Source organism: Drosophila miranda, chromosome 3 (assembly GCF_003369915.1).
Source record: "Drosophila miranda strain MSH22 chromosome 3, D.miranda_PacBio2.1, whole genome shotgun sequence".
Taxonomy (NCBI): Eukaryota; Metazoa; Arthropoda; class Insecta; order Diptera; family Drosophilidae; genus Drosophila; species Drosophila miranda.
In genome coordinates, this window is record NC_046676.1 from 11,845,641 (window position 1) to 11,861,422 (window position 15,782).

The 15,782-nt window shown below is 49.8% G+C and overlaps 3 protein-coding genes across 6 annotated transcripts in view; 1 reads left to right on the forward strand and 2 right to left on the reverse strand.

Moving 5' to 3' along the window:
- LOC108160258 (semaphorin-2A) overlaps positions 1–15,782 on the forward strand; it is a 43,084-nt gene that overhangs the window by 20,046 nt on the left and 7,256 nt on the right. For all 4 annotated transcript variants that reach the window (XR_001775398.2, XM_017294124.2, XM_017294125.2 and 1 more), the window contains 2 exons: positions 14,089–14,176; positions 15,373–15,424. Coding sequence is in view for 3 of the 4 variants with exons in the window: in XM_017294124.2 (XP_017149613.1) it covers positions 14,089–14,176; positions 15,373–15,424 (140 nt within the window). In the remaining variant the exon portion in view is untranslated. The remainder of the gene's footprint in view (positions 1–14,088; positions 14,177–15,372; positions 15,425–15,782) is intronic.
- Positions 8,815–11,080, reverse strand: LOC108160261 (NADP-dependent malic enzyme-like). Its single transcript, XM_017294129.2, has 4 exons — positions 10,913–11,080; positions 9,640–10,836; positions 9,297–9,591; positions 8,815–9,235 (listed from the first exon to the last, which is right to left on the reverse strand). The coding sequence occupies exons 1-4, from the start codon at positions 11,054–11,056 to the stop codon at positions 9,078–9,080; spliced, it is 1,794 nt and encodes a 597-aa protein (XP_017149618.1). The 5' UTR covers positions 11,057–11,080; the 3' UTR covers positions 8,815–9,077.
- Positions 11,063–13,219, reverse strand: LOC108160259 (NADP-dependent malic enzyme). The gene is made up of 4 exons (XM_017294128.2): positions 13,011–13,219; positions 11,758–12,954; positions 11,403–11,697; positions 11,063–11,346 (listed from the first exon to the last, which is right to left on the reverse strand). The coding sequence occupies exons 1-4, from the start codon at positions 13,212–13,214 to the stop codon at positions 11,171–11,173; spliced, it is 1,872 nt and encodes a 623-aa protein (XP_017149617.2). The 5' UTR covers positions 13,215–13,219; the 3' UTR covers positions 11,063–11,170.

Sequence of the window (15,782 nt, forward strand, 5' to 3'; positions counted from 1 at the left end):
CAACCTTGCCCTGCCCGGCACCATTCCTCACCACACCACACCGCTCTCCCCCTCTCCAACCGCTGGCTAGAGAGTCTCTAATTTATGCACCCTTCTCGCAGAGCCCGGCTGAAACCTGCTGCGTTGCATGTGGTCCCCGGAGTTCCCTTTATACTTTTCTTCGTTATTTTTTTAGTGCTACATGAGTTTTATTTCTGCTGTGCGGCTGGGAAGCTTTTATTTTTTCTGGTCTTCCCGATTGAGGTGAAACGGAAATGAGCTGCCGGAAATGCCTGAGCTCCACACACACATACACAAATAGAGAAAGAGAGAGAGAGAGCGACACGGATCCACGGCATAGTTGCGGATTAAGGTAGCAAGGTGCTCTGTCCTGCAATTTGAAACAATTTAGGCCACGCGTCGTCAAAGCTACACGCATTTCAACCCCAAAGCAGCGAAGGGGGGGGCCAAGATGAAGAAAGCTGATGGAAGCTGTGAGACTTAAAGCCTGCCCTTAAAGCCGTTCTGTGTCCAACTCTTGGGCGCCTGGAGCTATGTGTGTCGCACGCACTCGGGGCATCGCTGACGTGGCAGCGTGTCTGGTCGAGGTGCCAAGTTATGCGCATATGGAACGCCAAAAAAGCCCAAAGCCGCCTGCCCAACGTGTGCGTGTCGCAAAGCGTTAGCATACTTTTCCAGGTGTAGGAAACCTGCCTACAACTCCAACTTCAGCTCTCACTCAGCCTTGGTCTTGCGTTTGGCTCGCTTTCGTTCGGTTTGGCTGTTAAGAAAAGTTAAAGTTGCCTTTTGTCACGAAATAGATACGATACTACTACTTCAGTCGACCCTAGGGCGTGTTTCCCGCGAAGAGGAAGCAAACGTGTTGAAAATTAGGAAAATATCAGGCAGTAGACACACGAGCCCAAACCACAGGCCGCTGCCAATCAACGTCGAGGCCAGTTGCTGTGCCGCTGCCACAGAATGCTGCTGACAGGGCAAAGAAAAGACGAGAAAGAGAGAGAGAACATGGCAGAATGTTGACACAAAAGGTGTATCCTTAAAATAAGCATATTATTATGTGCTTTGTGTTATGAAAGCGACAAAAACGCCAAAAGAATACGCACAGAGGGGGAGTCTTTGGGCAGGGAGAGAATGCCCCAGATCTAATGAGTAAATGAAGAAGCAAACGGAAGAGGACACCTTCCAGGGGACAGAGGACAGAGCAGAGCAGAGCAGGGCAGGGCAAGGCAGGGCAAACAAGTCAAATGATTTATGTTTATATATCCAGAGCTAAGGACACGACACCCAAACGCAAAAGAAAGGACATAAAAACTTAAATAATATCAGGGATAAGAGAGGGCTAAGAGCCAGAACACCTTGCGTGCCTCATGGCCTCTTGTTTGTCTTTTATGATGATTATTTTTCAGTATTTTTACGATTTATATGACGGCAGTCTGCGGACACGAACGGAGGGAGCTCTGTGCCACTGTGGCTCTGTGGCACAGCGCACAGAATGCAATTATAGTGCACGCACGGACACCGAACACAATAAAATGATCATAAAGAGGAATCAACCTCTATATATTAAAGCAAGTCAACTGTGTCGACTGTCAGATGCAGACAGAGCAGGGCACAGGGCGACTGAGCGGCAGAGCGACTCTCTGTCTTCCTAATTAGATGAGAGTTCTTCTACTAGCTGCACTCCGGCGCCCTCGTGCCTGGGTCCCCCTTGTTCTCTCTGGTTATGTGGGTAATTAAACTTACAACTTAGTGGCGCTATTGTACCCCCCACTCAGTATTTGTATTTGTGTTGCCAGCCTTTTGTGTAAGACCCTCTTCAAGGGGCACTCTGGCACCCCAAAGCCACCTGCCATCCTCTTCACTCCTTTGAAACGACGTGGAGTATCCTTGCCATCATTATGCCAAACGGGTTTCACGCAAACTTTCGGCGCAAGGTGCCCTGGATTTATGGCGGTTACCCACTGCTACATTTCCCTGCCCCACCTGCCCCCAAAACTTGCGGTCCTGTAGAACATAATTCTTGCCGCATAATTGCAGCATTAACAGGGTTAATGGCGCCACTGTCTTGGCATGTTTTTATGAAAATGTTGCCTGTTATGATGAGCAAATGTGTTATAAACAATAACATGAAGTACTCCACGGCCAGGGGGCGGTACAGCTGGATACAGGATACATGAGGCAGGCTATAAGGTTGCTGCAACTGCAGTTGCAGCATAAAGTCTGACTTCGTGACGGCTAAAGTTTCATTGCAATGGTAGTCGTTCAACTAATTAAAAACTTTCACGTGTATTATAAACGATGCGAATATACGTACTGCACGAAGCCAAATATTGGGATGTACAGTGCGTTTAACAACTGTCAGGCGATGGCTGAAGTGTATTGATGCATTTAGTTCAGGCAGTAGGAGAGCCAGCAGCCACTTTTATATATGATAATTAGGTAAAAAACCCAGGGAACTCTTTTTTTAGGTTCAAACTTGTATCCGTCTCCATATTCACGAAACGCACTGCACATCTCTATTAAATGTTTCAGAAACCAAAAAAAATAAAGGAAAGAATCTAGTACCGTTCAGTTTTTCCACATAATTAACATTCAGACAGGCACACACACGGATACGGGCACGTATCCGAGGGGGAGGTCGCACCCGTGTTCGTACCTTTGCCCTCGCCAACACACTCCACCCTTCATCCAGGGGTTAGGCAAACATTGTTGCAGTTATTAAACTAAGATGGGAAGTAGTTCGCTCAGGTCCTGCACCACCACCCAACAGCCACCCCGATGGGTGGCGTATTCAGGGCACACTCTGGGGGCCAGCAAAGGAGTCTCAATATGGACACATAATGGCCAATAAAATGCATGCAATTTCCTAGACTGGCACAACTTTTGACGCTGCATTAACATTTAAATGAGTTTATCTGTGAGTGCGGATCAGGAGAGTGGCTTTTGTGCGGGAAGGGGGTGGGGCGAAGAATACTAATATTTATGTTATGTCCCGCAAGGGCACTAAAAAGCCATCTGGCCATGGCCCCTGGCTCTCGTCGTGCGGCAGGAACAAAGAGACAACCCCAATGATTCAGACTGATTTATGTGTTTTTGAACTTTCTCGGGTTTTTTCTCGCGTAATTTAATTAATGACACAGGCACGCACCGAAAAGGTGAAGGGGTGGCAGCGGCAGAAAGTCCTCAGAGGCGGGGCCTGGGGTAAGTCAGAACACTCACTTCATATCACTTTGGCGGCATACTACCTGGGCCGAAGATTAATTAGCAGTTGCAACGCACTCGAGGCGCTGGGGGAAACACGACTTGTTTAGGAGCTGAAAACAAATTGCGGCCAATTGCGCAGTCAGAAAAGGTAAGTCGGGGCAGGTCGGCGGTAGGAAAAGGCGGCAAAATGTGGCAAGGGGGAGTGGCATTGGGGAAATCAAGGTAAAGTGCCGCAACTTTGCTTGTTCACCCCTCCATACTGCTCCACTGCTGCTCCGTCCGGTTAAGGCACTGTTCAAATGTATGCTATGCATACGTGGCCCCAGCTCCAATGTCAGGTGAGCCCAAGGGAAAACACGAATAGCAGGGAAAGCAGGGAAAGTGCTCCAAGGGATATAAAGCTGCATTTGAAGCTGAAAGCACAGTGCTGGCCAGAGTCAGGGCCAGAGCTAGAGATAGTGTGCTCTTACCCCCCATGGCTCCGTGACACATAGCCCCGGGGATAAGCTGGAACGTAAAATGTAGTAGTGCGCTCTTAAAAATTCAAATCATCTAAAAAATATGCAAAAGATTTTCGCAGTGCCACCGCTGCACATTCGCACAGATACAAGAACATGGGAAAATCCACCCTCGACTCACGTTTAGCTTTCATAAATTCTCGCCATAAATATTTATGCTTGCGCTTCGAAATATGTAAAATTGGTAATTGGAAAATTGTTATCATGCGGTGGTGAACCCACTCTAACCCACAGGCACCCACACACGGAAGGGAGGTGTGGCAATGGCCCGAAGCGGAAATCTAATGTAATTTCAGGTGCATCGTGTGGTGACCCCGACGCGTTTTCGATATTGAATTCCAATTATGCAATGTAATTAAAAATGGTTCAAAGCACAGATCGCTAGATGAATTTTATGTAAATTTCCTGAATAACACGTCTATTCCTCTCTCCCTCTCTTCGCTCTCTCTCCCTTTTCATAGTTTCCCTTGAGGCCTTTCCCGCAAATACATGTGTCGTTACATTCAAATGGAAATGTAATACTTGAAAATGCATTTCAAGCGCTTTCCTTGCTGCTGGGTGGTGGAAAGGAAACGGAGAATTCGGGCGTATTTTTCAGCATATTAAACAAGCCAAAAGGTTCAAATGCTCCTGTTAGACATGCTCCTGCGGCCTGTGCTCCTTTTCAGAGCGAGAGAGCTCCTTGCGATGGCTGTCTGGCTGTCAGACCACGTCGACTTCATCGTCTGCTTGACGTCTCATTTTTTCTCCATTTTTTCTTGGCTTTTCACTGGGATCCTTCTACTGCTTCTGCTGCTGCTGCTCCGGCACGTTTTTCGGCTATTTCTGCTGCTGACGCATGACGTAGGTGTCTAGACTTGCTAATGTTTCCTCTTGCTGCAGTTGCAACAAGCATTGCATCCATTTCCACTGGCTCTTCCGATGAAGACGTAAAATTTCCGCCAGCTGAATTATGTTCATGCTGCCCCAATTGAGCGAGCAGCTTCCTCTGAGAGGAGACTGGGACCAGTTCTGGGATTAGGGCTAGTCCCAGCCAGATCCAAGTGGAATATCTCCCCAGGAGCCCGGTGAGCTTTGTGAGCCCTGTGAGTCCTCTTTAAAAATTGTTGCTCGTCGAGTGCTTAAAGTTAGTCCATGGCTTCCATCCTTCCCTCTCCTTGGACAGCCACTGACATACTTCTCGTGTAAACCAACTTGTAATATATTCCCACGCCATTTCGTGTCGGGAGTCGCTAGTCGGTAGTGTGCACACAGAGGGTCTATCTGTGTGTGAGTGTGTGTGTGTTACCACATTTACAGTAAGCAGAGAATTGCACGTTTGTGTTTTTAGATTACGGCATTGTCTGCTTTCCTGTCGGTGTATCTGTGTTTGTATCTCTCTCTGTCTCTCTCTTTCCCTTTATATCTGTGTCGCTGTGTATCTGTATATGTGTCTGTGTTTGGCTGAGTGAACCTACATGGGACTCAAGTGGCAGTGGCAGCCATGTCTATGGCTTTATTTTTACTATCCATTTCTGTGTCGTCGTCGTCGCTGCCTCCTTCTGGCTCTTCCTATATGTGGATACCCTTCCAGAAAGGGTCATATGACCTTAAAAAAATGTTTGCGCTTCAAAAAAGGCACCAAGCGAATGGGAAATCTGCGAGGGTACATAGATGTTCGGTCCCCAAAAGAAAGCCTCTCTTTCTCTTTGCCTTTTTGTCCTCTACTTTTTATGCAACTGCCATCATAAAATGGCATAAAGAAGAACACACAAAAGAGAGAGAGACAGAAAGAGAGAGTGTAAGAGAGACAGGGGTAGAGACAAAATGAAACCAAAAGCGCAGCGCAGTAAAATGAAGTCTAAAACTAAATCCCACATAAGGTACGAACGTGCTCAACACAAATGCCAGGTACTTACACACACACACACAGTGTGAGGCACAATGGACGGGGCATCCTGTTTACCGTTTACCTTATTGGATTTTTACTGTGAAGCAGCAGCAGCAGCAGCAGCGACAGCGGCAGCGGCAGCTATTTGTACTGCCCCATGAACACGAACCGGAGCAACAGAATACACAATGCTGCGCAGTGAGCAAACTTGCCCCAAAGCCAAAGCCAAAGCCAAATTTAAGCCCCTCCGCCAGTAGCAAACTTTGCATATGTCGAAGGAGACATCGACATCTCCATCTCCATCGCTGCAGCCGGCTCTGCATCTCCATCTGCTGGGCGAGCTGGCGCATTCAACTGGAAGCTGTTAAATATCGAACACATATTTATATGCAGGTACAAGGGTACAAGAGACCATTGGCAGTGCCAGGACATTGGTAAATGGCTGGAGATTTGTGCGACAGTGCGACTGCTGCAGGAACAGAGATAAGCCTGATGCATGGCAGCTGGGACTGCGACCCGACTTGGCTTCGGGTAACTCTTCCCCAAAGCTAATGCAAATCCAAATGCATCGAGGGAATATATCTTTAAGGTACATTTAAGAGAAGAATCGAGGAACGAGCAAAGGAATTGCGAACGTCTTCCCTCAATTCCGACTGTTATAATTATCTTTTGGAACTGAAAGCCAAAGACTTTTGTCCTTTTTTGTTTGCACTTCCTTGAAGTCCCTAAAATTCCATAGGTACCTGCAATAATAAGACTCTGGCAAGTGCCTCACCTGTCTAGCCATCACATCAAGGCGCTCTATTGACCCCTCTTCTGTGGGGTTTCCTGGCATTTGTCTTCATAAAATTCCACTGCCCTGGCAGTTCAGTGTACAGAAAAGCAGTTTTCCTTTGCTGTGGCTGGTGGAAAGCCAATCATTGTTAAATTAACGCCATAAAAAATTACGCACTCTCTCTCTCACGCTTGTCTCTCGACTCCCAGGACTGTCAGGATTCCCGGACTCCCACTCCGAAGCTGAGTCAAGGCAAGTCAAGCAGCTGAACCGCAACTGAGACGAGAATCAAATAAAAATTAAGTGCTGACTCAGTTCGTCTGGAAAAAAGAAAGAACGAAATGAAACGTAACGTAAGGGAATCAGGGCCCAGAGGAAAAAAAAACACTGTGCGGCATGCAAAGTGGAGATAAGAAAAATTTCTCCACAAACAACAGCAGAGTGTGGGGCAAGGGAAAGGGACTATGGATGGGGGGCTTTCAGTGGGCGTTGCGCGGCATTTATGTGGCCGCAAACACACACACAACACACAACACAATGGAGGACGCAGCAAAACAAAACTGTTGACTGTGCGAACCGCATAGATACGAGTAGAAGAGGCTTCCATATGGAAAGCGGGGAGTGGCAAAGAAAAGTTGGTCCAAAAACTGTGACCATATGGAGAGGCAGGCAGAGCCAGAGACACACACCTGTGTATGTGTTTGACGGAGACAAGAGAGCAGCTCGCTCTTGGCCTGGCTAAGACAAATGATGTAAAATCCATTTGGCTCCACGAAAAAGAGGGAATATTTTTCATTTACCTGCCCAGGATACAGCTGCCACATTCCCCAGACCCTGCTCTGTCGTTGCCACTGGAAGTTAAGTATACGTAACGTAAACGCAAATTTAATGCTTGAAAAATTCGCCTAAATGGATCCAAGTGCTACTTGCTTTCTGGCCTTCAGTTTTTCCTCTGACCTGGCTCTGTGGCCGGTTTTATCTCTCTCAGCAGATAAATGAAAATCTTCAAAAAAATGAAGTAGCGGTCGGCAGCAGAACATCGGCTTTTCCTTAGTGCCAGCAAGCAGCAACAGAAGCCGTAGCCGAAGCAAGTCTGAGTAGAATTTTGTGTTTATTGAGGCTACTTATCGACTGTACACAGTCAAGTGAGCTTTGGCCTTTGACCACAGGCCCTCCTTCTGGCCTATTTAAGGCTTAGGCTTGGCCAGATTGATAAAAGAGCCAGGAGAAGAGAAAGAAAGAAAGCCATGCAAATATGAAACCACGTTCAACAATTACCAACAAGACCCAAACGGAACTTTAGTGGGGAAAGAGGACCCTGTTTAGCTCCTCTTTTATTTGGTTTATCTGGGCTATAATTTATTCGCTGACGCGTCATATAATCTAGTGAAAAAAGAACCCTTAACCTTTGCCGCTGGCATTTAAATTTAGAGCCCCATTGTGGGGCGTAAATCGATGCTGGTGTGGGGCAAAGCTGCCGCCCTTCAGCTGGGGAAATTTACGATTTAGCCACGTTCAACAAGCCGCATACATTTTTATGGCCAATTAAATTCTATAAGCCAAGCTAACCGTAACGAACGAGAGCGCTCCGAGATCTGTTTTGGCTCCGCCGCCACTTAAAGATTCTCCACTCCCGAACGAGGCAGGCGGAGTATTGATTGGTGGGGCAGCAGCCAAATGTGGTCCCTGGTCAACGTTATGCGAGTGGGGGGTGTATTAAAGTGTGAAGTAATGAATATTAAAATGGCAGTTCCAGGCGCTGCAAGGCCACGAGGACACACAAGGACTCACGCGGCAGAGGGACGCACTTTGACAGAGAGCAAATATTTTGACAGCTGTCAGTTGAAGAAAATGATTTCACATTTTTGCCTTGCCTTTTTTTATGCACCATCTCCTGCCCCATCTTTGGGTTGGAGATGTCTCCACATCGACAACATCAACATCGTGGCAAGTTTCTGTGTGTGTGTGGCGGGATACCAGGATGTGGGGAGAAGAGGAGCAGGCACATGCCAATGCCAAGCTGATAGACAGGCAGGCAGACCATTGGCAGAGGGAGAGGCGGAGGCAGAGGGAGAGGGAGACAACGTGCGACTGCCGCCTGACTGCTCTTTTAACACCAATTGCTTTTTAATGCATGCACGTCCTTTCGCTCCCTCGTTGTGTGTGTGTGTGTATGTGTGTTTGTGTGTTTGTGGAGCGTTTAAGCAAGAAAGAAAGATATATAGTCGGATCTACTAACCAAAGATACCCTTTACTGGGAAAATATCTAAAGAATTCTCTTGGAAATGAATCGAAAATAGATGAAAGTATGGGAAAAATATAGTATCTGTGCGTTTTGTTTGGTCGGAGACTTTTCCTGCCCAACAATATACCCTCAAGCACCACAACTGTAGGGTAGACCAAAAGCAAAGCGAGAGACGAGAGGGAAAAGAAAGAAATTGATTGACATTTTTGGTGAGCAGCAGACATTTCGTCCTATTTTATATGCAAATCAGCAGGATACACACACAGATACACATGCGCATACACAAACAGACCCGCCGAGCAGCGAGAGCAGCCAGAGCAGGCGGCATGTCAATGTCCCTCGTTGACAGGACAATAATAACGTTAAAATGTCGAGCATTTACCGCCTCCTCCATTCTGAGAGAACCAGATACACGAGTATCTGAATGTGTGCAAGTGTGAGTATCTGTGTGGGAGTTGTATCTAATTACAAAAGAGGCTTCGCTTTGCAATCTTTGCCTTGACAGGCAGGAAAATCAGGATACGGCCAGGTGGGCGGCAGAGCGCTCTCGTACACCAGTCTGTATTGAGTTTTCTGAACGAATTCGCACACATCCTTGGGCACGGGATAGATATTTGACAGGTCTGCAGAGGCCCGAAAGGAAATCAGTCACGGAAAACGATCGAAACCAAAGCTAAATCCTACCGTTTTCAAACAGATACTGGCACACGGTGACGCCCACGTCCAAGGCCAAGGAGTGGGCCTCCTTGATGGCGGGATACAGGCTGCCGGCGGCCAGTCGCTCCTCGGAGGTTCTCTTGGCAAGCGTGACGGCCACCTCGGAGTAGACGTCGTCCGGCAGAAAACGGGCCCGTGCACAAATTGCCCCCAAAGCTATTCCCGGAAACACCAGACAATTGTTGGCCTGCGCGGGTGTGAAGCGCTTGCCATTGAACACCACGGGCGGAAACGGCGATCCCGAACAGAACAGCACTCGACCCTAAGGAAAATCATATGTAGCGCAGAACGGAAAGATCTTTGGCTGTACCTCTGTGAAATTGTAGGCCTGTTCGGCCGTGCACTCGGTCCTGTTGGTGGGGTTTGAGAGCGCAAACACGGCAGGTCGCTCCTGGTGTTTTGCCAATGATCGGAGCACCTGCTCGGTGAAGAGTGCACCCACGCCAGTGGCCCCCAAGAGAATCGAGGGCTTCAGATGGTCCACCGCGGCGGCGAGGTCTTTGATCGGATCCATGGGCTTGGCAAATTTCCTGGCCTGCGCCTCAATCTTTTCCGATGCGCACGTCACGAGACCGTTCTGGTCGAACAGATAGATTTTGCTGGCAGCCTCCTCGGAGGTGAGACCTCGTCTTTTCAGGGCCGTGAGCAGCATATTGGCAATGCCAAGGGCGGCACTCCCTGCGCCGGCAAACAGAAAGACCATGTCCTGCAGCTTCCGTTTGGTCACACGCTCCACGTTGAGCATGCCGGCCAGTCCCGTGGCGCCTGTGCCCTGAACATCGTCGTTGAAGCAGCAGTAGGAGTACTGATACTTCTTCAGGAACTTGATTGCATCGGGCGTGGCAAAGTCCTCGTGGTGGATGAAGGTGTCCGTGCCGAAGGTGTCCACCGCAGCCTCCATGAACTCGTTAACGAAATCCTCGTACTCGGCGCCGCGGACGCGCTTTATCCGCGCTCCCACATAGAGCGGATCGCCGAGCAGCTCCTCGTTGTCGGTGCCCACATCCAGGCAGACGGGCAGCAGCTGATCCGGCGGCACCCCAGCCAAGGCGGTGTACAGGGCAATCTTGCCAATGGATATACCCATGCCGTTGGCCCCCATGTCGCCGAGCCCCAAGACGCGACCCCCGTCCGTGACGCACAGGGCACGGACATGCTTCGCCTTCCAGTTTGTGAGCACGTCCCTGATGTGGCCCCGGTCGAAAATAGTGATGTACAGGCCATCGGGATACTTGAAGTGCAGCCCGAACGAGGTGATGATCTCCCCCACCGTCGGCGTGTATATGACGGGCAGCACAGCTTCCGTGTAGTCCCTGAGAAAGCGGTAGAACAGCCGCTGGTGCCGCTGCGCCAGCGAGTTGATATACGTGAACTTGCTGATGTTGTCCTTGCGCGCCTGAAAGTTTATCCCCACGGCGTACAGCTGCTCCTCCATGTTGCGTATCGAGCACGGCCACAGTCCGTGGACGCCCAGACGCTGTCGCTCCTCAATGGTGAAACTCAGCCCCTGAGCGATGGGCGATGGGCGATAGGCGTATCAGATACTGGAGGCTTTCCTTCCACTTTCCCTTTCATTTACTCACCTTGTTCCATCGCCCGTCCGTGATGGTGTGCCAATCTGGTCGCACCACGTGACTGCTGGCATCGTTGTGAACCTGCAACATTCGCCCCAGCGGTCTGAGGTGTGAAACTAGCCGAGGCAAAGGACGCAGCTTGGAAAACGTCATTAGATATGTCTTTGAATGTCAACGGAGAATTTTTAATATCGAATACAAAAACCCATTCCCAATGGTGATCGAGCTCCAAAAGAAAACGCCTGCTTATATGGAGCATTAGAGAGATTAGAAGGAAATCTTGATATCTTCCGGTGGTATGTTGTAGCCTTCGGTGAACGGAACTGTGGGCAGATCCGGGTACTTCCATGGCACCACCAACGAATCTCCATTGCAGAGCTCGTAGAGATTGGCCACAATAAACTCGCACACATTCTCCGGCACTGGATAAACTTGGGCCAAGTCTGGGGGATGATATATGAGAACGGAAACCTCTTTTCATAGATCGGATGGAGCTTACCATTGTCAAACAGATATTGGGCCACGGCCACGGCAATGGTGAGGGCCACATCTTTGGCTTCTGTCGCCTTTGGGTAGATCCTGCCGCTCGCCATCGCCTCCTCCTCGGGATACCCCGCCAAAGTGTGGGCGGCCACCAGGAAGATCTCGTCGGGTATGGTCTTGGCGTAGGCGGCCATCGCCCCCAGTCCAATGCCGGGAAAAGCGAAGCAGTTGTTGGCCTGTCCGGGCGTTAAGCGTTTACCATTGACCGTCACAGGCGGAAAAGGAGACCCCGCCGAGAACAGGGCGCGACCCTATGGAGAGGGGAGGACATTCAAGAGCCCCGGATAGAGTCAAATCTACTGATAATTTACCTCTGTGAAGTTGTAGGCCTGCTCGGCCGTGCACTCCGCCTTGCTGGTGGGATTGGAAAAGGCAAAGATGGCGGGGCGCTCGTTATTGGCGGCCATGCACCGCAGGATCTTCTCCGAGAAGAGTCCCGTCATGCTTGTGGCACCTATCAGGATAGACGGCTTCACCTTCTCCACAACCTCGTCCAAAGCTTTGATGTGGGGCATGTCCTTGACGTACGGTTGAATGGGCGGCGCCACATCCGTTCTGCTCTTCACAATCAGACCATTCTGATCGAATACGTAAATGTTCTTTGCGATTTGCTTCTCGTCCAGATTTCGGGACTTTAGCTCCTTGACCAGGAGCCCCGCCACGCCCATTGCGGCACTGCCCGCACCGGCGAAGACGATAACGTGTTTGTCCAACTTCTTCTTGGTGACCCGCTCAACAGCCAGGAGGCCGGCCAGTCCCACAGCAGCCGTGCCCTGAATGTCGTCGTTGAAGCAGCAGTATTTGTGCTGGTACCGCTCTATGAGCTTGAAGGCGTTTGGCGTGGCAAAGTCCTCGAAGTGGATGAGGGTTCTGCGACCCCAGGTCTGGACGACAGCCTGCATGAACTCGTCCACGAGCTCATCGTACTTCTTGCCCCTCAGCCGCTTATCTCGCGTCCCAATGTACATGGGATCGGCCAGCAGCTCCTCGTTGTTGGTCCCCACGTCCAGGCAGACGGGCAGCAGGTGGTGCGGCGGCACGCAGCTGAGGGCCGTGTAGAGCTCCAGCTTTCCGACAGTGATGCCCATCCCATTGGCTCCGAGGTCTCCCAGGCCCAGGATGCGTTCGCCGTCCGTCACGCACACCGCCTTGATGTCGGGCTCTGGCCAATTTCTCAACACCTCGGCCACATGGCCGCGATCATTCTTGGTCACATACAAGCCCATGGGACCTCGGAATATCATCCCGAATATGGTGCAGGCCACGCCCACGGTGGGTGTGTAGATCACGGGCAGCACGTCCTCGAGGTGCTCTGACAGGAAGCGGAAGTACAAGCGCTCGTGCCGCTTTCGCAGGGATCTCAGGTAGCGGTACCGTCCAATTTTCGTGGCACGCGCATGGAAGTTTGCCGCAACGGCGAACACCTGCTCCTGCATGGTGCGGAACGCCGCTGGAAACAGGCCGTGCACCTGCAGGCTCTGCCGCTCTTCAATGGTGAAATTCAGACCCTGTCAACAAATAAATTAAGGAAGTATTGAATCGAAACAAAAGGATATAGCCATACCTTGTTATTTTTGGCGTCCAGAACGGTTGTAACGGGAGGTCGGACGATATCATGGTGGTGTCGACTCTTATTGGCAGTGTTCTGGTTCTGGGACAGACGTAGCCGCTGTTGTACGGCAAAATAGAATTTGGAGAAAGCCATTGCAAAAGAAATCGAAAAATAATTCAAGGGAAATAAACCCAAAACTCTTGGCCAACTTTGCATTCATTTTCATAAGGTTAAAGGCTGAAAAACTTGACTGTGACACAGTCTGTGCACGAGTATATCATTCATTAGGTATTCTTATGGAAATCACTTTTGTTACTGCTATTGTTGTTCCCAGCCCATTAAGGGTCGTCGTCGTCGTCGTCAATGACCAATGACCGGGACAAAAGGAAAGTGGAGAAGTCAACACAAATGACTCTTAGCGATGCCATCAAAGGATTTGCTTGGGCTTTGCTTCAAATAAAAAAACAAAGTTGTCCTGTCCTGTCCTGTCCGGCCCGGCCCGTTCGTCCTTGCCTTTTGTGCGCGGGTGTGCTGGAGTATTTTTGTGTGTTGTTTTACTAATTGTGCCAAATTAGTTGACAACTTAATGTCGTAAAAATTTCAGCTAAATGCCTCAATCTTTTGTTAATGACATTGACAGCGGTGCAACTTTTTGCGACTCACGAACTGGAGCAGGGATCGACTCCACTCCACGGTTGGGGCTGTCTCTTTGTCTCTGTCACTGCCTTTGGGCTGTGTCTGGATCCTGGGCCTCAGCACGTGACATATCTGGGTATAGGCTACGTGACACTGTCAGTGTCAAATATGCAAGGGCAGGGACAGGGGACAGGGAACAGGGAACAGGACCCTGGGCCAAGGCTTTTGTGTTGTGTGTGCTTCCTTTTTGGCACTGACTCTCCCCCCAGCCTTCCATAAATTAACTTTGTGTGTGTGCTAAATTATAATAGTTTAATTAGTTGCTGCTAAACTGCTGCTGACAGTTTCATTAAGCTTTAATTAACTTCGGGCTCACTCTCGATTTCTTTAAATCAATGAACCGAATACAGTGCGTATACTTAATGACCCTCTCTCTCCCGTTTGCTCTTTACAGATCACGTCAAGGACTTTAGCTGCGGACCGCTGCACTACAGAACCTTCTATATGGATGAGCGCAACAATGCCCTCTATGTGGGCGCCATGTAAGTGGACAGATTTCCTCCAGAAAATGGGGAAAACCCTCCCTCCCTAGAATAATTAGAAAGTTCCGGTGTGGAAGATGTGATGTGGTGGACTGAGAGGGGCGAGATGGCTGCCTATTTGGTAGCCTCAACGCATTTAGGGGTGCATATTTCATTCATATTTTAGCCAGGGACCAGGGAGCAGGGACCCACGCGGCCACGCTGTCGGCATACATAATTATGAATTAATGCCCGAACGGGTGGAGGGTGCATGGAGCAAAGTGTGGGGCATGGTCTGCAATTTGACAACGGGGCTGGCTCCTCGTCTGCTCATTTGTCTGTGGTAAGTTGAGCAGTGCCGCATTTTAACGGTTGCGGTTGCTAAGGGTTATGGAAAGGGGACGGGGAACCTCTGGAACCTCTGGAGCTGGCAAACAAAGTAACCAAAATTACCACTTGACTCGAATGCCGCTTACCCCAGGAGCAGGAGCAGGAGCAGGAGCAGCCACAGCTGGCAGCACTCGTCGTCGGTGGCGTTGGCATCATCAGCGATTGTTACCCGGGCTCCTAGGACTCACACCCCATCCACCATTTCCCATGCCACGTTGCCCCTTGGCTGGCCATGGAAATGAAGATTAATGGTTTCTGAGTTGTCGAGGGAAAGCGCTACCCAAAAACTCTGCCACCAACTACATAAAACACGCCCTACACTCCACCCCTTTTCCGTCCGAACGTGCGTTCCTTTTGTTTTTTCCCTGGTCGCCGCCAGAAGTTTCTAGTGGCCGGAAAGTGGCGATGCCGCAGCCATTTCCATTTCCACAACCGCTGCCTCTGTCGCTGCCTCTGCCGCTCGAAGTTGAGCCTCTTCTGGAATATGGACACGCAATATTGCGACATTCGACATATCAATCAATCAAGGCACAGTGACTGCAATAAGTACGCTGGCAGGGCTTGACAGGCCGCACAGCAGGTGCATCTACCAGCTTCTGGCTTGGCAATTTTTCAAAATAAAAAGACATTGACATCCGCAACCTCTGCCCCGATCCAGACAGGTGGCAACTGGTGTGGCATTAACCTATCGTCTGGTCGGATGATGCCACGAGTCGGGGATTAGGTCGTGTGTCGAGTGTCGAATGTGTCGTGTGCTGCGACAAAGTTTGCCTCTTTAATCATTTACCTGACTAATCATTTGTATCTTTTTTTCTGTTCTCCTGCAGGGATCGGATCTTTCGGCTGAATCTGCGCAACATAAGCCAATCGATATGCGAGGTAAGAGTCCTTCTCTAAGTGTCTCGGGGAAAGCATTTTCAGCGTCGTCCTGTGACAGCACACAATTGCACTTTAATGATTCCATCTTCAACTGTCAATATCCGCCTCTGTCCGTTCAAGCGTTTTACGTTGAGTTGAGTTTTTTTTTGCAATCTAGGGCCATGGCTCCTACTCCTCCGGAGACATCTCGTGACCAGCAATCAGGAGGCAGGAGGCAGGAGCAAATGCTTTTAACAGCAATTATTTGTGCTGACTTCTGAGCGGGTCGCCGAAGGAATTCCATTCCATTTCAAGTCGAGGCCCGCCTCCGCCCCAAAGGACTGACACTCTCTCGCCGGCGATGGCCGAGGCAAGTGCA

What these genes read in the sequence shown, in the direction of transcription:
- LOC108160261 (XM_017294129.2), bottom strand. Translation starts at nt 11,056, where the DNA reads ATGACGTTTTCCAAGCTGCGTCCTTTGCCTCGGCTAGTTTCACACCTC. An exon ending in CGGACGGGCGATGGAACAAG is followed by an intron (nt 10,837 to 10,912) that starts GTGAGTAAATGA and finishes CCCATCGCTCAG; the next exon opens with GGGCTGAGTTTCACCATTGA. An exon ending in CCAGTATCTGTTTGAAAACG is followed by an intron (nt 9,236 to 9,296) that starts GTAGGATTTAGC and finishes GGGCCTCTGCAG; the next exon opens with ACCTGTCAAATATCTATCCC.
- LOC108160259 (XM_017294128.2), bottom strand. Translation starts at nt 13,214, where the DNA reads ATGCAAAGTTGGCCAAGAGTTTTGGGTTTATTTCCCTTGAATTATTTT. An exon ending in AGGCCTACAACTTCACAGAG is followed by an intron (nt 11,698 to 11,757) that starts GTAAATTATCAG and finishes CCCTCTCCATAG; the next exon opens with GGTCGCGCCCTGTTCTCGGC. An exon ending in CCAATATCTGTTTGACAATG is followed by an intron (nt 11,347 to 11,402) that starts GTAAGCTCCATC and finishes ATCATCCCCCAG; the next exon opens with ACTTGGCCCAAGTTTATCCA.